Source organism: Trachurus trachurus, assembly GCF_905171665.1.
Source record: "Trachurus trachurus genome assembly, chromosome: 9".
In the NCBI taxonomy this organism is placed as follows: domain Eukaryota; kingdom Metazoa; phylum Chordata; class Actinopteri; order Carangiformes; family Carangidae; genus Trachurus; species Trachurus trachurus.
In genome coordinates, this window is record NC_139895.1 from 6683514 (window position 1) to 6705220 (window position 21707).

The 21707-nt window shown below is 41.4% G+C and overlaps 1 protein-coding gene across 1 annotated transcript in view; it reads left to right on the top strand.

Moving 5' to 3' along the window:
• The window catches only part of wdfy3 (WD repeat and FYVE domain containing 3), a 178009-nt gene that overhangs the window by 37137 nt on the left and 119165 nt on the right, over positions 1–21707 (top strand). Inside the window, exons 4-8 of the mRNA XM_083979941.1 lie at positions 2086–2195; positions 8267–8506; positions 9953–10145; positions 15316–15502; positions 17330–17496. Coding sequence (XP_083836067.1) covers positions 2086–2195; positions 8267–8506; positions 9953–10145; positions 15316–15502; positions 17330–17496 — 897 coding nt within the window. The remainder of the gene's footprint in view (positions 1–2085; positions 2196–8266; positions 8507–9952; positions 10146–15315; positions 15503–17329; positions 17497–21707) is intronic.

Genomic DNA, 21707 nt, shown 5'->3' on the forward strand with positions numbered 1-21707 from the left:
CATGCACACACACCATGCAAGACATAGAGGCCATGGCGGTTGAGTGCATTACTTATTGTTTTCTATGAAACAACTGTACCTGCTGATCCCAGGTCTTTCTGAAGCTCTCCACCAGTGTCCTGGACTGTTAGGGAACCCTTCTGATTATTATTTTGACTCTTCTGTCTGAAATCTTTGGTTGCGTAGGTCTTTAGACAGCTCTTAGACAGCTCTTTGCCATTGCCCATCATGCAATACTTATTGTCTGACACCTTGGTGGTGAGAAACCTTTTTAAAAGGCATCAATCAGGACTAAACCAGCAGATATTACTTTGCACTGATAGGAGACAGGATTACATTCTAAATACTGACAAACTCCAGCTGCTTTCTTGGCTTTCCATACCTTTTTGCCCCTCCTTCTCTTCATGTGTTCAATACTTATTCCCTGTGTCATTTCACTTTATTACACATAACTTAATTTATGGACATTAATGTTCGGATTTCTTTGTATGTGTGCATTACTTGGGTTGATGCCGACATCTGGTGAAAATTTCATGTCAATAGCTCTATTAGAAATATATTTTCTGAGAAAAATGTTGACGTGTCCAATACTTATTTTCCCCGCTGTATATGACTAACTAAGATCCTTGTCTAAACATATCTTATGTTACGAAATCATGAATATAATTTACTTATACACACTAATTATACATACATACAAACATACATACAGTACATACATACACATGCCCGCATACAGATACATACACAAACACATGCGCACATACATGCAAAAGGAAAAAAAACAAAAAAACAACACCATAATATCTGATCAACCAAGTAATCAAAGATCTTATCAGTCCAGTGATGCTCAGTTCAGATGTTAAGTTGAGCTTGGAAAAGCTGTTTGCAGCAGCAGCAGCGGTGAAACCAAAGCCAGCAGAGACAGGGAGAGACTGACGCTCTCTCCAGAGTTTGTGGCTGAGACAGAAGGAGGTCACAAGTAAAGTTAATTTACTCTGAAAAAAAAGAAAAACAAGCCGTCATGTCGACGTCGGGCGGCTTCAGAGGATCTGAAGAATGGATCCCAGATTTATTTCTGTGACATGAATCTGCAGAGAGACAGAAACTCTGATCGTCTCTGAACAGACTCAGACCTGCTGCTGGTCGACTGAAGGGGCGGAGACGTCATGTGACACAGGGAGATACAGGAAGTGACTGGAAATGAGCTTTTTCTATTCATTTTTATTTTTGTATTTATTTTATTTCATTTTTTAAATTATATTTTTCTTTTTCTTTTTTACATATTTACTAATGTATTTACTTTTCATTGTTATTTATTTATTTCATTTTTGTTTTGCTTTTACATTTTATTAATTATATTATTTTTTAAATATAAATATATTATATATAATTTTATATATATAATAATTATAATTATATAGCCTGAGAGCAAGCTGACAAACTGAAGGGCCTGCTGCCTGTCATGCAAACATCTGTCTCTGTTTAATACATTGTATTGTTTTACCACATTATGCCATCTTTCATATCACTTAGAGCAGCAACTACTCATTATTCTGCTCCCGGGTTAATTTAATATATATATATATATATATCATTTATTTTATTAAATGAATATTAGTTAATGAATCCTAGTCAATCTTCTGATCTCATTAAATTAACCCGGGAGCAGAACAACGAGTAGTCGCTGCCCTAAGTGAAATGAAAGATGACATACGTGGTAAAACAATGTGCATTAAACATCTGTATTAAACAGAGACAGATGTTTGCATGACAGGCAGCAGGCCCTTCAGTTTGTCAGCTTGTTGCTCCCTCTTGTTGTTTACATGCTGAAGTTATGCAGACATTATATAACGTAGCTAATAACACTTTATTATGTACAAATTCAGTTTTTGGAGACGAGACAAAACCACGAAGCCTGAACGCCAAAAACTTTCCAACGTCGCATTCACCGAGATAATTATTGGTTGCGTAAGCGTCGGCCATTGTTCCAGCAGCCCATCTGCCTGCTGCCACAGTGAGCTGTCACTTTCCATCCACTTAACGTTTATATCTGTGTGTGTGTGTGTGTGTTTGCTTCTCCAGAGGCTGCCAGTCGAGCCATCGTCCAGTTCTTGGAGGTGAACCAGAGTGAGGAGGCGAGTCGCGGCTGGATGCTTCTGACCACCATCAACCTGTTGGCCTCCTCTGGACAGGTTGGTATAGCAACCACGCACCTCGCCTCTCCGTGTTCATAAATACACTTCTCTTTTTACTATAATCACATTTCTGTGTGCCATCACTGCCCTGTGTGTGTGTGTGTGTATTCTTGCCCTGCGGGGGGAAACAGCTTGTTAAAAAAAAAGCCAAGTCTGTATCTCTTTGACCCATTTGCATATCCTCTCTTTGATCCCACTGCAGAAAACTAAAACTAAAAACTCCCAAATTCCCACCTGACCCGTCTCTCTCTCTCCCGGAGCACGGGCGTTTGTTAAACCTGCCTTTACTGCACCGGACGCCCAGAGTCGCTTTGCTGTGTCACATTAAAGGGATAGTTCAACATTTTGGCAAATCCTCCTCTCACCATAATCCCTATAGTCATAGCAGTAGGTCCATTATCGGTGCATGTTGTTTCGAGATCAGCGGGGAATAGGTACTTTTGCCCTTCCCTCATCAAACTCATCAAATACACAATCCAACAACTCCAAAACGCTCTGGTGGACAGATTGTGACCTGCACATTCACCACGCTATGAGATAATAACAGAAGGTTACCAGACAGGGAAATGAAATACATTCCTGACACGGCTGCTGAGCGGAGGGATTTCAAAAATGCAAGTAATTCTGAGTATTTGCTTCATATATACGTTATTATCTCATAGCGTGGTGAATGTGCAGGTCACAACTTGTCCACCAGAGCGTTTTGGAGTTGTTGGATTGTGTATTTGATGAGTTTGATGAGGGGAAGGCGAAAGTACCGATTCGTGAGCAGCTCATGTCTCTGCCCCGCCGTTCTAAAAACATCTTGCACCGACAATTAAAGGTGATGAACCTACCGCTAAGACTATAGGAATTATGGCAATTTTCTCAAAATGTTGAACTATCCCTTTAATGAGCATGTTCAAATGTAAACACCTGCATGTGTGTCTCTGCGTCTGTGACTCAGCAGAAAATCTTATGAACTTTTCCGGCAGAGCGTTCCTCTCTCGGTGTTGAGGAGCGTCGCTGTCAGCTGACTGACCGACCGAGCGGCTGCTTCTCCTGCTCTGCTGCACACCAGAAATCTGCTTCTGTTGTTGTCGAGTCCAACACTTCCCCTCAGTCTCACTCAGACATGATTTAAATCCTTCCTCCCTTTTTTTTTCCTTTTCTTTTGATCTGTCTGTTTCTGTCAAAGTGCACACACACACACACACACACACACACACACACACACACACACACACACACACACACACACACACACACACACGCTCCCATCGGCCGAGCTGCTTATGGATTTACTTCATCTGTGGGGAAGAATACGTTTTTTTTTTTTGTGCACAGCAGAAATCCCTCCACTCAGGTTTGTGCTCATGCAAACAGCAGAAGTCTGTGTCGTCAGGAAATGGAAGTGAAATTCACTTCTTCCTTAGTTCAACACTTTTTAAAAAAACATTTTTTTCCTGAAGTGGCCTCACGGACGACACCAGACGCTGCGGGATTTAAAAACCACTCACACGTCACCGAAGTGAAGTTTCCGTTTGGTCGGAGGAACTTTACAGAACCGTCAGCGTCTCTCCTGCGCCGCGCTGGTCGAGGTGTCACGTTCAGCTTTAAGTGAAGCCAGACCGACGCCAACTGTGCTGCATTTTATGGTTTAAAGAGGAAACAGATTCTTGTGTTTCAGCTCCATCTGAATAAGTTCTCCTAAGCAAAGCGTGTCTTTAGGTTCATACATGTGGAGTTTGTTCCTGCTCCACCATCTTTACTTTTATTGTGAAAGTCTTGATCTGTATCCTCTGGATGTTGTGTCACAATCACAATCAATCACTTTTTTTTTTTTCACTCGGTTCACACGGAGAACTCGTTTGGACAGAGCTGTTAATTATTTACAAAGGTGCTTCATGTGACCTTTATTTTGAAGGTTAAGTGGCCTGGCAGACCTGCAGGGAGACTGTGAGCTGGTGCTGAGCCATTTAACGTATGCAGTTAAATATATGTTCACTGTGGCTTTTCAACAAGTCATATTTCAAAATAAAGACCATCCATGATGTAAAATGATCAGTTCGCCCACCTCTACTATCACCTCAGAGCTTGGCCAGTTTAACATCTGGATGTCGTCATATATGTTTATGGAAAATGTACTTATGTTACATAGCAAGAATATGACTTCAGGTATATGTACCCTATATTTGGTATTAATTAATTTGACCCACTTCATGAATAACAAAGCAAATACCTGACTCTGGTTTCTTACTGAGTAGACGATGCATTTTTCTTCCATTTCGGTTTTCAGCTCAGATGAATCAGAATCTAGATCAGAATTTAAAATTCGTATTGTGTGCTCTCTATCGTGTCTTTTGTGTGTTTGTGTGTATGTGGCGGCATTGAGTCCAGGCCAAATTTATAAAAAAGACGATAAAGTATTATCTATCTAGAATCAGAATCTCTTTAAACGCAACGGAATTGAAGTAGCAGCTCACAATTCAGCGCCGTATGAAGTGTAATTAAAGGCCCCATGCTGTGCACTTTTGTCTGGGTTTATTTACCTGCTGATATCCCTAACAAGATGTATCATTGGTTTTGAGTACCTGTGATCTGCTTAATATTGTTTATATTGCCCCTTTCTGTTGCCTCTTTCTGGAGTTCTAGCAGGCACAGGTCATTTGGCCAATCAGAAGAGAGAATGAGAACCTCTCCTCTGATTGGCTGACTGTTTTTGAGTTGCATGTGGTCGGGCCAATCACAGGCAAGTAACTGAAACCTAAGCTGCATTCATAAAAATTGAAAAAAAACAACTGGTCACGGTGGGTGGAGTTACCTTGTGTGTGACATCACAGAAAGGAGGAAGTGCTATCTGCTCGTCTCAAATAGAATGTTCCTACAAATGGGCGGTGTGTGTTTCTCCGTTTATGACCAGTTTGATGCATGGGACAGTATATACGTGGCCCAAAGACCTCCCCAAGCACGAAGAAATAACCAAAATCACATTTTTCATGCCATGGGGCCTTTAAATAGTATAAAGTTAAAAACAAAGCAACCAAGAACAATAGGTTAACAAAAACAACAAGGACAGACTCACATTTATAAATCATTAGATGTGATGTTCTTGTCGTCCCTCAGCTCCTCCTCAGAAACCTCCAAATATGCATAGTCAGAACTGTTTGTGTGTTTTCTGGCACAATATACAGTTAGCAGTTAATATTATGATGAAAAAACTATAATACGGTACTCTGCATATGGCCGGAATATATCAATAATCAATATTACTGAATATTCTCTCCTCTTCTGCATTATCCTCCTCCTCTCTCAGACGTTTCCCTTGTCAGGATAAAAAACAAACCTGACATACACATTCATTACAGCTCATTATTATTATTATTATTATAATATTAATTGTTGTTGTTGTTGTGGAGAACACCGGGTGTCGGAGCAGAGGATTCTGGGAAGTTAGTGGCTCCTTTTGTGCCACTTCCTTCCTCCTCCTCCACCAGCGTCACTGTGTCTTCCTGCCAGAGCTGCTGCTCTTATGTCACACACACACACACACACACACACACACACACACACACACACACACACACACACACACACACACACACACACACACACACACACACACACGGGGGAAAAACAGGAATTACCCAGCATCCAACAGGGCAGCTCATGTCCTGTGTGTGTGTTTGACAGAGTGTGTGACTGGGTTTAATGGGTTGGTGTGGACGGTAAAACAAAAAGCAGCTGACCGCCCATAAACCTGACGTCACCTCCCTCCCTCTCTCTCTCTCTCTCTCTCTCTCTCTCTCTCTGTATCGCTCTTCTTTTTCAATTCAATTCAATTCAAATTTGTTTTATTGGCATGAATGTTACTTCAGACTTTCTTTATTTGTCATTACACAAGAAACACAACAGTGATTATTGGCAACAAAATGGAAACACAGAAATAAACAATATTAAATAGATCTGTAAAAATGCAAAAATATAAATATAAATATGATCTATATAATTAGTGCAAAAAAGCTGAGTAACAAACAGAGTTGTTTTAGAGGTAAATTCATGCAAAACCACTGATGCATGTTCCCATCAGGGACAGTTTTTCATCAAGCAGTCTCTGTATTTACCTCTAAAACAACTCTGTCTGGTAACGTTGTGTTATTATATCATAGCGTGGTGAATGTGCAGGTCACAACTTGTCCACCAGAGCGTTGTGGAGTTGTTGGATTGGTGTATTTGATGAGTTTGATGAGGGAAACCAAGAAATCCCATGAGCCTCCGTAGCGTAGCTCTTAGCAGCTCACGGCTCTGCTCCACCGTTCTAAAAATAGCTTGCACCGACAATGAAAGGTAACGAACCTACTGCTATGACTATAGGGATTATGGCAATGGGCCAATTTGCCAAAATGTTGAACTATCCCTTTAACAGTTCATCACATGTTTTTCCCTGACACGATGGATCTGCTGCAGTTATCTACTGTAGGAAAACCTCTGTCTCAGTTTGGTCCAGGGGGCAGGAGAGGAGAAAATGGGCCTCAGTTTCTATTTCTCCTGAAGAACAGTGTTTACAGACTCTTCCTTCTCTTTTTCTTTAACACTCCCTCTCCCTCACCCTCTCTTTCTCTTCTTCCCTCAGATGATAAAACAGCAACATTTGTGTTTGCAGCTCCACGTCGCTGACATCTGTTTTTATAGGATGCCCTTCACGCTCTGCTCTCCCTCTGCTCTTATCTCTCTCTCTCTCTTTCTTTGACACATGCCCCCCTTCCTCCTCTTCGTCTCTCTCTCTCTCTCTCTCTCTCTCTCTCTCTCTGTGCATTTATCTCCTTCACCTTCCTTCTCTTATTCCCCCTCTTTGTCTCTCTCTCACACACACACAGATCCAATAAAATGTCTCGGCCTCTCCCTGGTTTTCTGCCTGATTGACTGTTAGCAGTAACCTTGACCCTAAAGCTGCAGCAGCAGCAGCAGCACGGCCGGTGTGTGTGTGTGTGTGTCTGTCACAGCCTGTAAACACACACACACACACACTGACACACACACCTGACCTCACACAGGCTCAGTGTACCACAGGTGCAGGTCTCGATTTTTCCATTATACACAGACTCACTGTCAACTACACACTCCTCCTCTTCATTGATCAGCTGAGGGGCTAAGGTTGAGTTTATATATGTGTGTGTGTTATAGTGTGTGTTATAGTGTGTGTGTGTGTTATAGTGTGTGTGTGTGTGTGTAGGCAGCAGCAGCAGCGTTTGATTATCTGAATCATTCGCCTCAGTGAGCACAAACCCCATCTCTTTCTGCAGCCCTTTTCCTTTGCATCAACACTTACACACTAACACACACACACACACACATATATATATACAGTATAATAGTGGAAAACACACAATAAACTACACACACCTCAGGCCTTAACACACTTCTCACCCTGGCCTTTATTTTACCTCCCAGAAACACAACCATGAATCATTACACAGCAGTGAAAAGAAGGGAAGAAAAAGAAAAACCCATTTACCAAAGTCACGCTAAAAGCGAAAGCATTTTCCTCTCTGTTGTAGCTCGGCTCACGTGGAGACGGAGCCACGCGAGTCGGGGATCTCATCGTATATCGATCGATTTTTTTTTAGCATCTTCTGAAACTAATTTCTTTGTTTTCCTCCTTCTTCTGCTCTCTATAAATCTACAAATAGAATAGTGTTGATTGTTAAATTGTAAGTAACTTAGTATATGGTATATATGATATATATTTATTTATGGGGATAGTTTTTATACATATATATCTATTTTATAAGGATATGTATGTAGTATATTTTTATTTTTGTAATTATATATTTATATATCTATTTATGAAGTGTATAAATGGTATATATTTATATAGGTGTATTATGTAGTTATAAGGATATCTAGTGTAGTTGTACTTCTTGTTCTTCGAACAATGTGCGTGTTTTGTTATGTCTTGGCTCTATTTTTATTTTTTTATTTTTCTTTCTTTTGTACGTACAAATAGTTACATACTTTTTTTTTATACATGTTCGAAAATAAAATTCATTCATTCATTCATTTCTGCTCCTCCTCCTCCTCCTCCTCAGAAAACGGTGGACTGCATGACGACCATGTCCGTGCCGTCCACGCTGGTGAAATGCCTCTACCTGTTCTTCGACCTGCCCCACATGGCCGAAGCCCCGGCCGGCCCCACGCCACCGCAGCCGCCACCGCCGCCGCCGCCGCCGCCAGCGACCACACAGGAGAAGACAGCGGGTCAGGGCCACACCCAGCCGGAGCTGCCGCTGGCCGACCGCAGGGTGCTGCTCCAGAAAGTCTTTGTCCAGGTAAAACATGAAGAAAATTAAAGGTCCCATGTTATTAAAAAAAAGAAGAAGAAGGTAGATTTATGTGTTTTTATTTTATTTTATTATGATTATAAAGCAGCTCTAAGTTTAAACTGTGGTAAATACAGAAAGAGATTGGGGCTAAATCACAATACAGTAAGCTCCATACAGTATAAAGGTAGATGTTTGTATTAAAGCTCCATACAGTATAAAGGTAGATGTTTGTATTAAAGCTCCATACAGTATAAAGGTAGATGTTTGTATTAAAGCTCCATACAGTATAAAGGTAGATGTTTGTGTTAAAGCTCCATACAGTATAAAGGTAGATGTTTGTGTTAAAGCTCCATACAGTATAAAGGTAGATGTTTGTATTAAAGCTCCATACAGTATAAAGGTAGATGTTTGTATTAAAGCTCCATACAGTATAAAGGTAGATGTTTGTGTTAAAGCTCCATACAGTATAAAGGTAGATGTTTGTGTTAAAGCTCCATACAGTATAAAGGTAGATGTCCATGTGTAGTGTGATTATAAAGCAGCTCTAGGTTCTATATTAATACTGTGAAAGTATCAAAGCCTCAGTCCACAGAGAAATGCACACAGCCTGTATTCAGAAACTGAGTCTTAAAACCAGCCGTCAGGACTTCCTGTCACTTTGTGATGTCACAACAAAGCAGTCACCCAAAGCCCCGCCCCCCAACTGGACCCACCATCCATCCAACAACTTGCAGGATTTGGTTTCTCTGAGTGTTTTATTCTGAAATCTGCTCTATTTTTATTTGGATCACTCAGAAAACAGTCAGCCAATCAGAAGAGAGGCTCAGAGCCTCCTCTCTTCTGATTGGCTGACACTGACTTGTTGATACTAGAGCCCGAGTGAGATGTTTTTGGGGTTTAATAACCACAAATATGTCCTCTTATGCATCAATACTTAAAGCAAAAAACATGAAATGTGCAAAATTTGGGACTTTTTATTTAAGTATTTTTCTTTTGATAGGCAAACAAGTCAAAAAACATGATTAAATTGCTTTATTTTCTGCCTTTTTGTGATGTTTTGTATCATATTTTAAGATCTGCAGGAAAAGGCTCAGATCTCAGTGGTTAGTGGATGAGTCAGTCTGGACTGAAGTCTTGTAAATCTTGTGCAGAATTAGCAGCAGCAGCCGATTATGAGATGGTTCTTGATTGAATTTGATCGTTTTAAATCCACGTGGGCTCTGATGAGAAGGGATTAGTGGATCCTCCTCACTGCACTCATCATGGTGGGAAGCTCAGCCTGATACGGTTACTTCATTTACTCCGACTGCCCTAATCACATTAGTCCCTGAATCTTGTGTTTACACATGTTATGATACCAGTTATAGAAGACACGTTGAACAAACACAGACTCCAGTGTGTGTGTGTGTTTGTTAACTTTGTTTCCTCCCATCTCGCTCCACACGCCTGCAGATCCTGGTGAAGCTCTGCACCTTCGTGTCCCCGGCGGAGGAGCTGGCGCAGAAGGACGACCTGCAGCTGCTGTTCAGCGCCATCACCTCCTGGTGCCCCCCCCACAACCTGCCCTGGAGGAGGAGCGCCGGCGAGGTGCTCACCACCATCTCCAGACACGGCCTCAGCGTCAACGTGGTCAAATACATACACGGTAAATACACACACATGTGGAGGATGAGCTTTTTATCTTTTTTTTTGTCTACTGATGAGCACTTTTAAAGGGATAGTTCACCCCGACATGAGAAATTGTTCCACCGGTCAGTGCAAATCAGAGCAGTGAACCAAGACACTGGGAGCTTCCGCTACAAACAAGCTTAGAATATAGACTTATTACATTTTTTTCAGAACAATTTCTCATGTCGGGGCTTCAATACAAGAGGGACATTACAGACGAGCAGTATGGAGGTATTTGGATGTTTTTTGGTGTGTCTTTTTGGACCAAGAAAGTTGGTATCCATTCAAATTTGAATTTTGGGTGAACTATCCCTTTAATCTGTTATTTTCATCCAGCAACCAGAGAGCACAGGATTTTTATGTATTGTGTATTCTATATTTTGTACAATTTTATACAGTTCATGATTTATTTCACTCATAATGTCTTGTTTCGCTTTTTATGCTGCTCTGACATATGAATTTCCCCTCGGGGATGAATAAAGTTTAATCAAACCTACGATACGATCCATAGATCCAATGAGGAGGTGCATGCAAAACAAACATCTGTCCTGTAGCTTGGCAACAGAAAAACACAACGTGAGAATAAAAACAAAGTACCTCCATTATTTCTGTATATGTATTCTAAATATACTCACCATTCAGGAGTTTATTGGCTTGTTTATTTATTTATTTGCACCATAAAAATCAAGGACAGTTACAAAAACAGAAATGAAACAAGAATCTCTGTTAATTAATATGTGTGAATACAAAACACTTCCCCAAAAATATGCAAAGATTCAACAACAATTCAACAACAACAAAAAAGAAAATGTAATGTTGCACATTAGATGAGACACATTGAAACAAGACAGACAGAGCGTCAGGCTTTGACAGTGTGATAGTGAGTGAGGTCGTGTGTCGGAGATCAGAGCTGCAGCTGCTCGTCCAGCTGCAGCTCTGATCTCCAGATGTGCGGTGGCGAGGTGTGAACCAGCTGTTGGGACACGATGCACAAGCAGAACGGCCTGTTTCAAACCGCAGAGTGTCGTTTCCACCTGATGCAGATTTTCTTTTTCTTTAACAGTTTTTCGGAGGGTTAGGTTCACCTCAACAGACCTGTACCCCACATTTTAAAGGTTTAAAGTTGGTTGTGTATTGGATGTTTTGTATGCATTGTTTTAATTGTATGGTGTTCTTTAGAGATGGAAATAAGCTTCTGCTAAATCTGGTGTGTTTTTGTTTCTTGAAAATGATCAATGCAAACACATTGTCCTAAAATACATAAATCCAGAATAGCTCCACAACGATCAGGTCAATATGCTTCTTCTTATTCTCAATAGAGAGTCAAGAGCTCAGAGAATAAAATCCAGTGTCAGTAACATTGTGTCTGTTCCTCAGCCTTTTATCCTCTGGTTTACACAGTGTAAAACACCATGATAGCAGTGAGTGTGTGTGTGTGTGTAGAGATGCAGCTGGATGGATTCAGCAGCTCCTCGACTACAACTGCACCAGAGCAGATGAGATTATCACAGAGCGTCTAGATGTGGTGGAGGTTTTAGTGAGGACAGCAGCAGGAGGACTGACTCTCCGTTTGGACACTTGGAACAAATAATATAAAGTGTGTCCAAGTAAATTTCCATCAGTACGATAAATAGTAATGTTGTGACAATTTGTATGAATTAAACTCAACCTTTATTCTCACACTGTACAGTCTAAGTTTAGTGATGGGGCCATTCAATAATATTATTTATTCTTCTGTGTTAAATATATCATGAAATTCTACTGATGGAAATTTGCTTGGACACTTTACTGTTTTGACAAAAATGCACTTGAAGTGTTTTACAGGGTATCCGCGGGGTCTTAAAAAGTCTAAAATTTGAAAATCTAAATTTTAGGCCTTAAAATGTCTTAAAGGGACAACGAGGAGTTTTGGAAAAGCGAAGCGTTTTCACACTACATTTATGAGCCTCCGCGCGCACCGTACATTTCTTTGACCCGGCGCAAGACGGACTCATGTTTTCATTCATCAAAAATTAAAGTCAGAGGTTCAAAGAGGTTCACATACCATCGTAGTTCCGACCATAAACGGCGATTCTGCGGCGTTATTCTCATAACTCGCCATGAAGGAAACGCTGGTCGGCTCGACCAGCATTTCCGCCACCACTAATAATAACAAAATAACGATAGAGACAGATCGATATATTTAGCGAAAATGGAGCCATTAACAAGTGTGAGTAGCGGAGATTCATCCACATTAACGTGAGACTTTTTTATAACCGTATAGAAACTCCTCGTTGTCCCTTTAAATTTGTTGAATTATTGGGTTCAAGTCTTAAATAATTTTAGACAGGTCTTAAATTTTCTTATGCCCACCATGGGCGAGCATTTCACTCGCATTTGCCCCTAAAAAAAAAAAAAAACATGTGGGAAAATCACAAAAAAGAAAGAGCACAATCTGCGATTGGTCAAAAACTACAAATCCCACAATTCTCTGCCTCAACAATAACAGTAGTTAGTGTGAGTAAGGGAGAGTGGAGCTGTCGGTGAAAAGAGGAAACAACGCCACGTCTGGTCCTGTTCTATGTTGTTCGTTCACACCGTCACCGTTTATTCATTACGTCCGCGGTGTAAAAGGCCGTGACGCAAAGACGCGATTAGGCGCGAGACGCGATTAGGCGCGCGACGCGGTAGACGCGACTTTTTTTTTTTGCGACGCAATACACGCGATTCTTTTATGGCGACGGGACCTTCGCGTCTTCGTCTATTTCATCGTGTTTGGTGGGAAGACCCACGAGGGGCTTCCCACGAGGGGCTTCCCACCAAACACGAGGAACGCTTTTTTTCCGCTTGAGTTTTGACGCGCGACCAAACGCGAGATACGCGAGATACGCGATTTATCGCTCGTTTTGACTCGTGTCAAAAAAATCACGAGCCCGCCCATTTTCACTACAACAACATTTCTTCTCTCATCAACCATGGTTGAGGCCACAACGCTGCGCTGTACCTGCTCTGTGTCGGACTGTTTGGATTTAATGAAGAAGCTGCACAGAGTCAGGTGAGCCGCTGCTGTCTCACAGCCACCACCGACCCCTAGAATAAAACACCGTGGACGGTCACTGCGTGGCTAAAATGCCGACGGTCAAAACAGCCGCCACCAGGTCACTGACTAGAGAGTTTTAAAGTAGGCACATGAACGCAGCTCAGACCGGCCGGTGCCTCAACACGGTGTCCTCCCGTATGGTCGCTACCGGAGCTTGATATGAAAAAAAAAAAAAGACGTCGCGGTGGAACCGAGAGCAGCTGAGTTTTCGGCTCCTACAGCTGAACAGCTGATCGGTGGTGAAGACGTACAGAGACCCGGTGGCGCCGCCAGGATTCAATTTCAATGTACGCACAGAAACGGCAAATAGGGGGGGTTGCGTTGCTGTGCTTATCATGCCACGTAGCAATGGGACTTGTCGCTCATTAATATACTGCACAACTGAAAATATTGTTGCGACCCCGCAGTAATGTTGTTATGATGTTTAAGTTGTGTGATTCCTGACTGACTGTGAATGTGTACGGGCAGGTAGCGTATGGTTGGATGAGAAACTGAGGGGCCGGGGTGAGTGTGAGGAAGACCTGTGTGTGTGAGTGAGGAGGAGCAGAGGAAGAAGTGAGAGCTGTCAGATAAGTTTGTGTTATGTTGTTGTAGTTACGTCGGCTCGGACGCTACAATATCAATAACAACGTGTGCTTAACATAGACGTCGGACGCGAAATAGCCGCGGAGCGGAGCAGTTTCCTTTCGGTGCCGTTAACAGATTGTGCCAGATGCGCCAGAGCGCGCACCTCTGTGCCAGGCTTGCGCTCTGCAGCGGTTTGTGTTTACTCATTTTAACAGAGCGCGTGAGAGATTAACACACATTCACACAGGCTACACACACATACGGGTTACACATACACAGTGGGTGCTCAACAGCGGGTGCTCAACCTGGAATCGGCGCCTATGAGTCCATAATTGCGGTGCAGACGAGTGAGTTTGGAGCTAGAGAGGAGAGACCTTCATTATCGCTGCTCTGCTGCGTGTTTGTGATCGTGGATCTCTTTTTTTTTTTTCAAATGCCTGGAAAAGGCTCAACTGTCTTTTTGACATTTCTATACTGGACCGGGCGTAATCATCACGTAGCTGTAGTGTAATAGGCGCCAGAAATCAAAAAGAGACAGATGACGTAAACGACAATCACTGGCTTTTACGTTAGGCTTCAGTGATTGGTTTAATAATCAATGAACTCAGCACGTTTAGCCTGTTACAAACAACAAGCGTCTTTATCACACCCCCTCAAAATAAACAAAATTGCTTCTTTTTTTTCACCTATATGAAAAAAATTGTACGCACAGTGCGTACAGGATTCACCTGCCACAGTGTCACGGTGCATTAATATAAACTTCAACCTCAGAGCTGTCTGTCCTCAGACTGTCCTGACTGTCCCTGAACACCACACAGAGACAACATGGAGCTGTGGGACAGGTTGAGTTTTATTTATCATGATGATTAATACATACTTAGTAACAAGCCTGTAAGTTCAACAAATCAGAATATGCTGCTGTGATTTAACTAGCCTAGTTAAATAAAAAGTTGTAGTTTAATACCATAATATATAGGGGTGACCAAAGGCCAATGTATTTACTTCATGTGTCAAATATTGTGTTGGTCATAATACAGAACAGGTTGTGGCCCTCGCTACCGCAAATGCTCAATAAAATGCTCCTGCGACACTTCATTGTGCTTTATTGAATGTATTTTCAACTACAAACAAGCCTAACACTTATACATTGCAATCAATTTCTAATTTTGTGACTCCGCATTTATTTTGTACGTTTTTTATTTGTCATGATAGGTCTTAAATTTCATCCATAATGGTCTTAAAAAGGTCTTAAAAAGTCTTGAATTTGAGCTGGTGAAACCTGCAGAGACTCTGTTTTAGTGGCGTTAGGGTCATCTTACTTTAGGAAACATTAGAAATACAAAACCCCCCACAGCATTATATGAACCTCTTCATACAGGTATCAATAGATTTTCCAGCATCATGCCAGTTGGGTTGATGAACCTCCTTCAAGCTAATTTCTGTACTTCTGTCCCATTCACATCTACGTAACTCTGTCTCTCTCCCTCCTGTCCGTCCACAGAGAAGGAGTGTCTGGCCACGTGTGTCCAGAACATGCAGCAGTCCGACGACCTGTCTCCTCTGGAGATCGTGGAGATGTTCGCCGGCCTCTCCTGCTTCCTCAAAGACTCCAGCGACGTGTCCCAGACGCTGCTGGACGACTTCCGGATGTGCCAGGGCTACGCCTTCCTCTGCGACCTCACGCTCCGGTGAGACAGACAGCTCTGCTCCGACTCTCCGTCTGTCCCGCCGTCAGTGGTGGACAGTAACGGAGTAAATTTACTTGAGTACTGTACTTAAAGCGATAGTTCAACCAAGATTGAAATTTCACTCATTTTCTGCTCCCCCTCATGTCGACTAAGGGCTGGGAGAAGTTTCAGAGACCTCCGTGGCTTCTCTGAGTTACAGGGGGTCTCAGCGTAGCAGTGCATGTCCATATAACGGTTGCAAATGGATACCAACTGTCTTCGTAACAAAAAGACACAGCAAAAAACATCCAAATACCTCCATGCTGCTCGTATGTAATGTTCGTCTTGTATTGAAGCCCCGAAGAGGAGCTTCAAGAAGCTTCCGCTACAAAACAAGCTAGAAATATAGACTTATTTAATTTTTTTCGGGACAGTTTCGCATTCCGGGGCTTCAATACAAGACGGACATTACATACGAGCAGCATGGAGGTATTTGGATGTTTTTTGGTGTGTCTTTTTGTTACGAAGACAGTTGGTATCCATTTGCAACCGTTATATGGACATGCACTGCTACGCCGAGACCCCCTGTAACTCAGAGAAGCCACGGAGGACTCTGAAACTTCTCCCAGCCCTTAGTCCACATGAGGGGGAGGAGATAATGAGTGCAATTTCAATCTTGGGTGAACTATCGCTTTAAGTACATATCCAGAGGATTTGTACTTTACTTGATTATTAGATTTCTTTGGTACTTATTACTCTTACTTGAATACATTTCCAAGACAAATATTTTTACTTTTACTTGAGTTAATTTCTAGGAAGGCTGAAAAGTACTTGTTACTTTCAGGTCTGCTCTTTTTTTTCTCTCTCTAAAATCCTATTGGACACAAGCTGTTTGTCAGAGAAGGAAACCCTAACTCCTAAAAGCAGCACATCAGTGCAGCTGGTTTCAAAGAGTTAATTCTCAGAAACAAGAGTTAAAAGCTCCTTAAATTCATTTAGAAAAAATTATAGTAATTCATTGATGTGAAAAATAAGAGATTTACTCTTACTCTTACTTTTACTTAAAGTAAATTTAAAAGCATGTACCTTTGGATACTTAAAGCAGAAGTGAGTGGTCCGGTCGTTTTCGCTAATGCTGCGTTCCAGGCAGGCTTTTGAAATCGTAAATTACAGCTTCAAGTCTCAACTTACGACTTTGTAGCGTTCCAGGCAACCCACTCGTGTTTTTCCGACCTGTTTTACCGGTGAAAGTCACTATAACGGCCACTCGTAACTTCCGACCGGTGAACTCGTACCAGATCGAACTGGTACCACTTCACGGTCGGAAAAAAACGAGTTTCCTTGAACGCACCATAACAGTCCTCGTCCCTACGTCACCACATTCACGGCGTTCCTTGGCTGCACACACAGCCCTGCATGCCGTTCTCTCTCCTCATTGGATAAAAACTGTAGGATACGATAAATGTTTTCTCCTCGGCTCAGAGCAGAGCAGAGTGACTGAGAGACCCGTGTTTCAGTCCAAACACTCTATGTAAGTGATTGCTGTCGGAAGATATAACTATTTAAGACTTATATTAACACAAATATATCACTCACTTCTGCTTTAAGTACCTTTAAAAGGAAGTACTTTTTTACTCTTACTGGAGTAACATGTCGACTGAGCTACTTTTACTTGTAACGGAGTAAATTTTGACCAGTAGTATTTGTACTCTTACTCAAGTACTGGGGTCGAGTACTCTGTCCATCTCTGCCGTCCGTCCGTCCAGCGGTCTGACGCCGTGTTTTCTCCTGTTTGACGGTGCATTCATGTCCGTCTGTGTGTCTGTGTGTCTCTTTCTGTGCGTCCAGACTGGAACAGGCCAAGGAGGACGAGTCTAAAGACGCCCTGAAGGACCTGGTCAACCTGGTCACCTGTCTGACCACGTACGGCGTGACGGAGCTGAAACCCGCCGGCCTGACGACGGGCGCTCCCTTCCTGCTGCCCGGCTTCGTCCTCCCACAGCCTTCTGGGAAAGGTGCGTTCACGGCCTCGCTGGTTTTAGACTCAAAAACTCTTTGGTCCGGTCTCATCTCTCCTCCTTTACCTTTAAAGGGACAACGAGGAGTTTTGGAAAAGCGAAGCATTTTCACACTACATTTATGAGCCTCCGCGCACCGTGAAATTCTTTGAGCGGCGCAAGACAGACTCATGTTTTCATTCATCAAGAATTAAAGTCAGAGGTTGGAAGACGATCACATACCGTCGTAGTTCCGACCATAAACGGAGATTCGGCGGCGTTATTCTCATGACTCGCCATGAAACCGAAAGTAAAGAAACGCTGCTCGGCTCGACCAGCATTTCCGCCACCACTAATAATAACAAAATAACGATAGAGACAAAATGATATATTTATAGAAAATGGGCCCATTAACAAGTGGTAACGTAGATTCATCCACATTAATATGAGACTTTTTTATTGTCGCAGAATTTTTCGTTCTGCCGATGGAGAAACTCCTCGTTGTCCCTTTAACACCAGCAACTCGGTTTCCAGTGAGATTCCTCCTGACGATGTTACAAGTAGAGATCTCACCCTACGAAATGGGACGCCACTTAGCGTAGCCGCTTTGATCACAATCTGTAGTGTGTTTTCATTCAGCGGTTGTGTTACCTGTTGCGTGGGCTTCATTTGATGAACCAACAAAGAAGCAATGCAGAAAACAGAAGTAGACGCATTTGTTCAAAGTCTGCGCCTGGCCTTTCTTCCGATTTGTTTGGCTGTTTTTAGGGGTTGAAAAACATTTGCCCTTGCTCTTTAAATAATTTGGACACACACACTGCCCGCACAAAACCGTCGAGTGCAATGGCCAAGATCAAGTGTGGTTAACATGGGACAGGGTCTTACCTTAGTCTTGTTTCTTAACAACAGACAACTAGGAGATAAAAACAAGTGCTTGCAGTGGACAACTGGTGAATATAAAGCGCTCTTGAAGTCAGAATAGCAAACTTAGAAAGGAGCAGAGAAGCCATAGTGCTTAGAAATGAGGAAATAGTCTATAAATGGTAAAATGAATTACAATGTGAAAACTAAATTCACCCCATCTCTCTTTAGAATGATAAAAGAATAAAAAAAAATAAACAAAAGCACGTACGCTGTCCTAGAAAACTTCTTTAGGTAGATTGAAAATGTCATCTTTAAGTTTAAAGGCGTGTGTTTTGATTCCTGTTAGTTTTTCCAAACAGAAAATGATCCGATCACCTCACATTTAGTCTGGTTTGGTGGTTTGGTGGTTTGCTACTGTAGATGAATCAAAATGGCGGCATCCATGCACGAAGAAGAAGAAGAAGACCTGCAGAGCTTCCATGTTTATTTACCAGCTCATGTGCAGTTTGAGTTCTTGTAACGAAATCTGAAAAACCTCCAGTTTGAGTAACGATTGATAAAACCTAACACTGTTTTCCTGCCACATCACACATTTTGCCCCGAGGAAGCAAAGCGACACGGGTCGACTGGATGAAACTGGTGAACTGACCTTCAGGTTGGTGGATGAGCCACAGCCAGATGTTCACAGATGTGTTTTAAAAAGACAAGACTCACAGGGAACGATTGAAACGCAGCATCCACCTCCTAAAAGCCGACATTCCCTCCCTCCCTCCCTCCCTCCCAGATTCGAGCCAGTGATTCCCGATCACAGGCTGCGACTTAAATCTTTAGGCTCGTTCGTCCCAAAGCTCTGAAACAAGAGGAGGAATTACTGGAGGGAAAAAAAACAAAAACGTCTCCAGTCGCTGCTGCAGCATCATCTCGCCGGCAGATCTTAATCCCCCTGCAATGACTTTGATGCTTGGCTGATCCCAGAAAGCTTAACCTGTTGACAGGCGCCATGGCAACTCTGTCACGCTGCTGGAGCCGCCCCCGCATACTAATGAGCTCCTCAGAGTCCGGAGACGCTGCGGTTCAGTTCGGTTCAGTTTGGAGAAGTTTACAGAGCAAACGTGGAAAAACAAACAGAGCCACAACAAAGAGAGAAAACTCATTAGTGAAGATGAAAGTCCCAAAAAATGTTATAAAACAGCTATAAACTTTTAAAAGACGTCTTATGTTGAAGTTTGTAAAAAAAAAAAAAAAGAGAGATGTCTTGTTTCCGGTTGAAAATGAACATATAACACAAAACATATTTAAAATTATAATTAAATTATATTATAAGAATCATTATCATGAGTTATTCTCATTTCAGAAACTGCTTTGATCATTTAAGTGCGTTACGATCGTTTATACAGCAGAGTGAAGGTATTTTTAGAAAGTAAATAAAAACAGAACAAATACTGTACAACATTTTCTCTCTTTAACAAAGAGAGAAAACTCATTAGTGAAGATGAAAGTCCAAAAATGTTATAAAACAGCTATAAACTAGAAAAATAGATCCATTTTCTCTTTCTAATATCAAACACGTTATATGTTGTAGTTTAAAAAAAGATAAGATATAATTAAGTTGCATTGTAAGAATCATTATCATGAGTTATTCTCATTTTAGAGACGGCTTACAATTGTTTATACTGCAGACTGAAGGTATTTTTAGAAAATTAAAACCTAATAAAAACAGCACAAATACTGTGCGACATTTTAACTTTGTTGTACAGGGTTTATTTGATTTGATTTATATATTAGATGCAGTACACATCAGCTTTTCTTCCTTGGGTCCACATGAAACATATAACAATAAGAGTACACAATCAAAGCATAAACAATGGCAACACAAACAAGAAATAACTATGATTAGATTGCACAAAAGTACAGTATACAAATATGACATAACAAGTAATTAATAACACATAAACACAGACAAAAAGCACAAGCACCGCTATATAGCAAAGCAGTAAATGTTGTGATGCATTTAAGGACATCACGTGTTTTTGAGCCATGATGAGGTTTTATTATCACATTAATGGTTTCATTTCACTGCCTTATTTGGAGGCCAGACACTAGAGCTCGACTCGACACCTCCTCCACCCTGCAGACACGGGAAAACACCGCCTGCTAATCACACACACACACACACATACACACACACACACACACACACACACACACACACACACACACACACACACACACACACACACACACACACACACACACACACACACATACACGAACACACAGATGCACAACACTGTCGACTTTCTAACCTCACCCACCCGGGCGCTGACACACACAGTCGAGCTCTGCCTCCTGTTAAAGCACACTGGCACAGACACACACACATGCACACACACACTCACACACACACACACATGCGCGCACACTCACACACACACACACACACACACACACCTAATGGCAGCTCCAGCTGTGTGCAAAGTCATTACCAGAAGCCGTCGTGGTGCGAGGGTCGGCTTACACGCCTAATTAGCCTGCCACATTCACTTAACTGCTGTGTGTGTGTTTGATGACACATTTCATTGTCACTGTTCCTCCGTGCGTGTGTGTGTGTGTGTGTGCGTGTGTGTGTGTGGGTGTGTGAGTTAAACACACCAACACTGCAGGTATTTATTCGATTCTCAGTGTGACAAAACAAACCGACATTAAAGAAGAATCATTTTCTGTTGAAACTGGAGATGTTTATAATTATTATGACACTTAATAATAATAACTACACTCTATTAAGCTTTAGGTAAAACTCAATTCACCTTTTTTAAAGCATTGTTCCTACAATTATACTGATTAATATGTCGTTTATAAACACAGTTATTAATGTCTAATAAGCTCATCTATGATAAAACTGTAAAATATAATATAATATAAGAACAGTGGTTCTCAAAGTGAGGTACGGGGACCCCCAGGGGTCCTCAAGAGGGTTCAAGGGGGTCCCCAACTTTTACTCAAAACTTAACCTATTTTTTCCTAAAATAAAAATTAAAAAAAAAATTCTAGACATTTTTTAACTTTTTTGAGAAAATGTACCACTTTTTTCTAGAATTTAAAAAAAGTGTTTTTTCAAGAATTTTTAACACTTTTTCTAAAAAAAAAAAAAAAAAGTTAAACTTTTTTGGGGAGAAATTTTAACACTTTTTTCTAGAAATGTTTTAAAACAAAAAAAATTTAGAAATTTTACCAGTTTTTCCTAGAAATTTTAAAACTTTTATTTTACCACTTTTTTTTTCCAGAAATTTCTCTCAAGATTTTTTTTTTTAAATTCACACCATTGTCCCTAATTTGAACGTACATTGACTAAGAAAATAACGTTA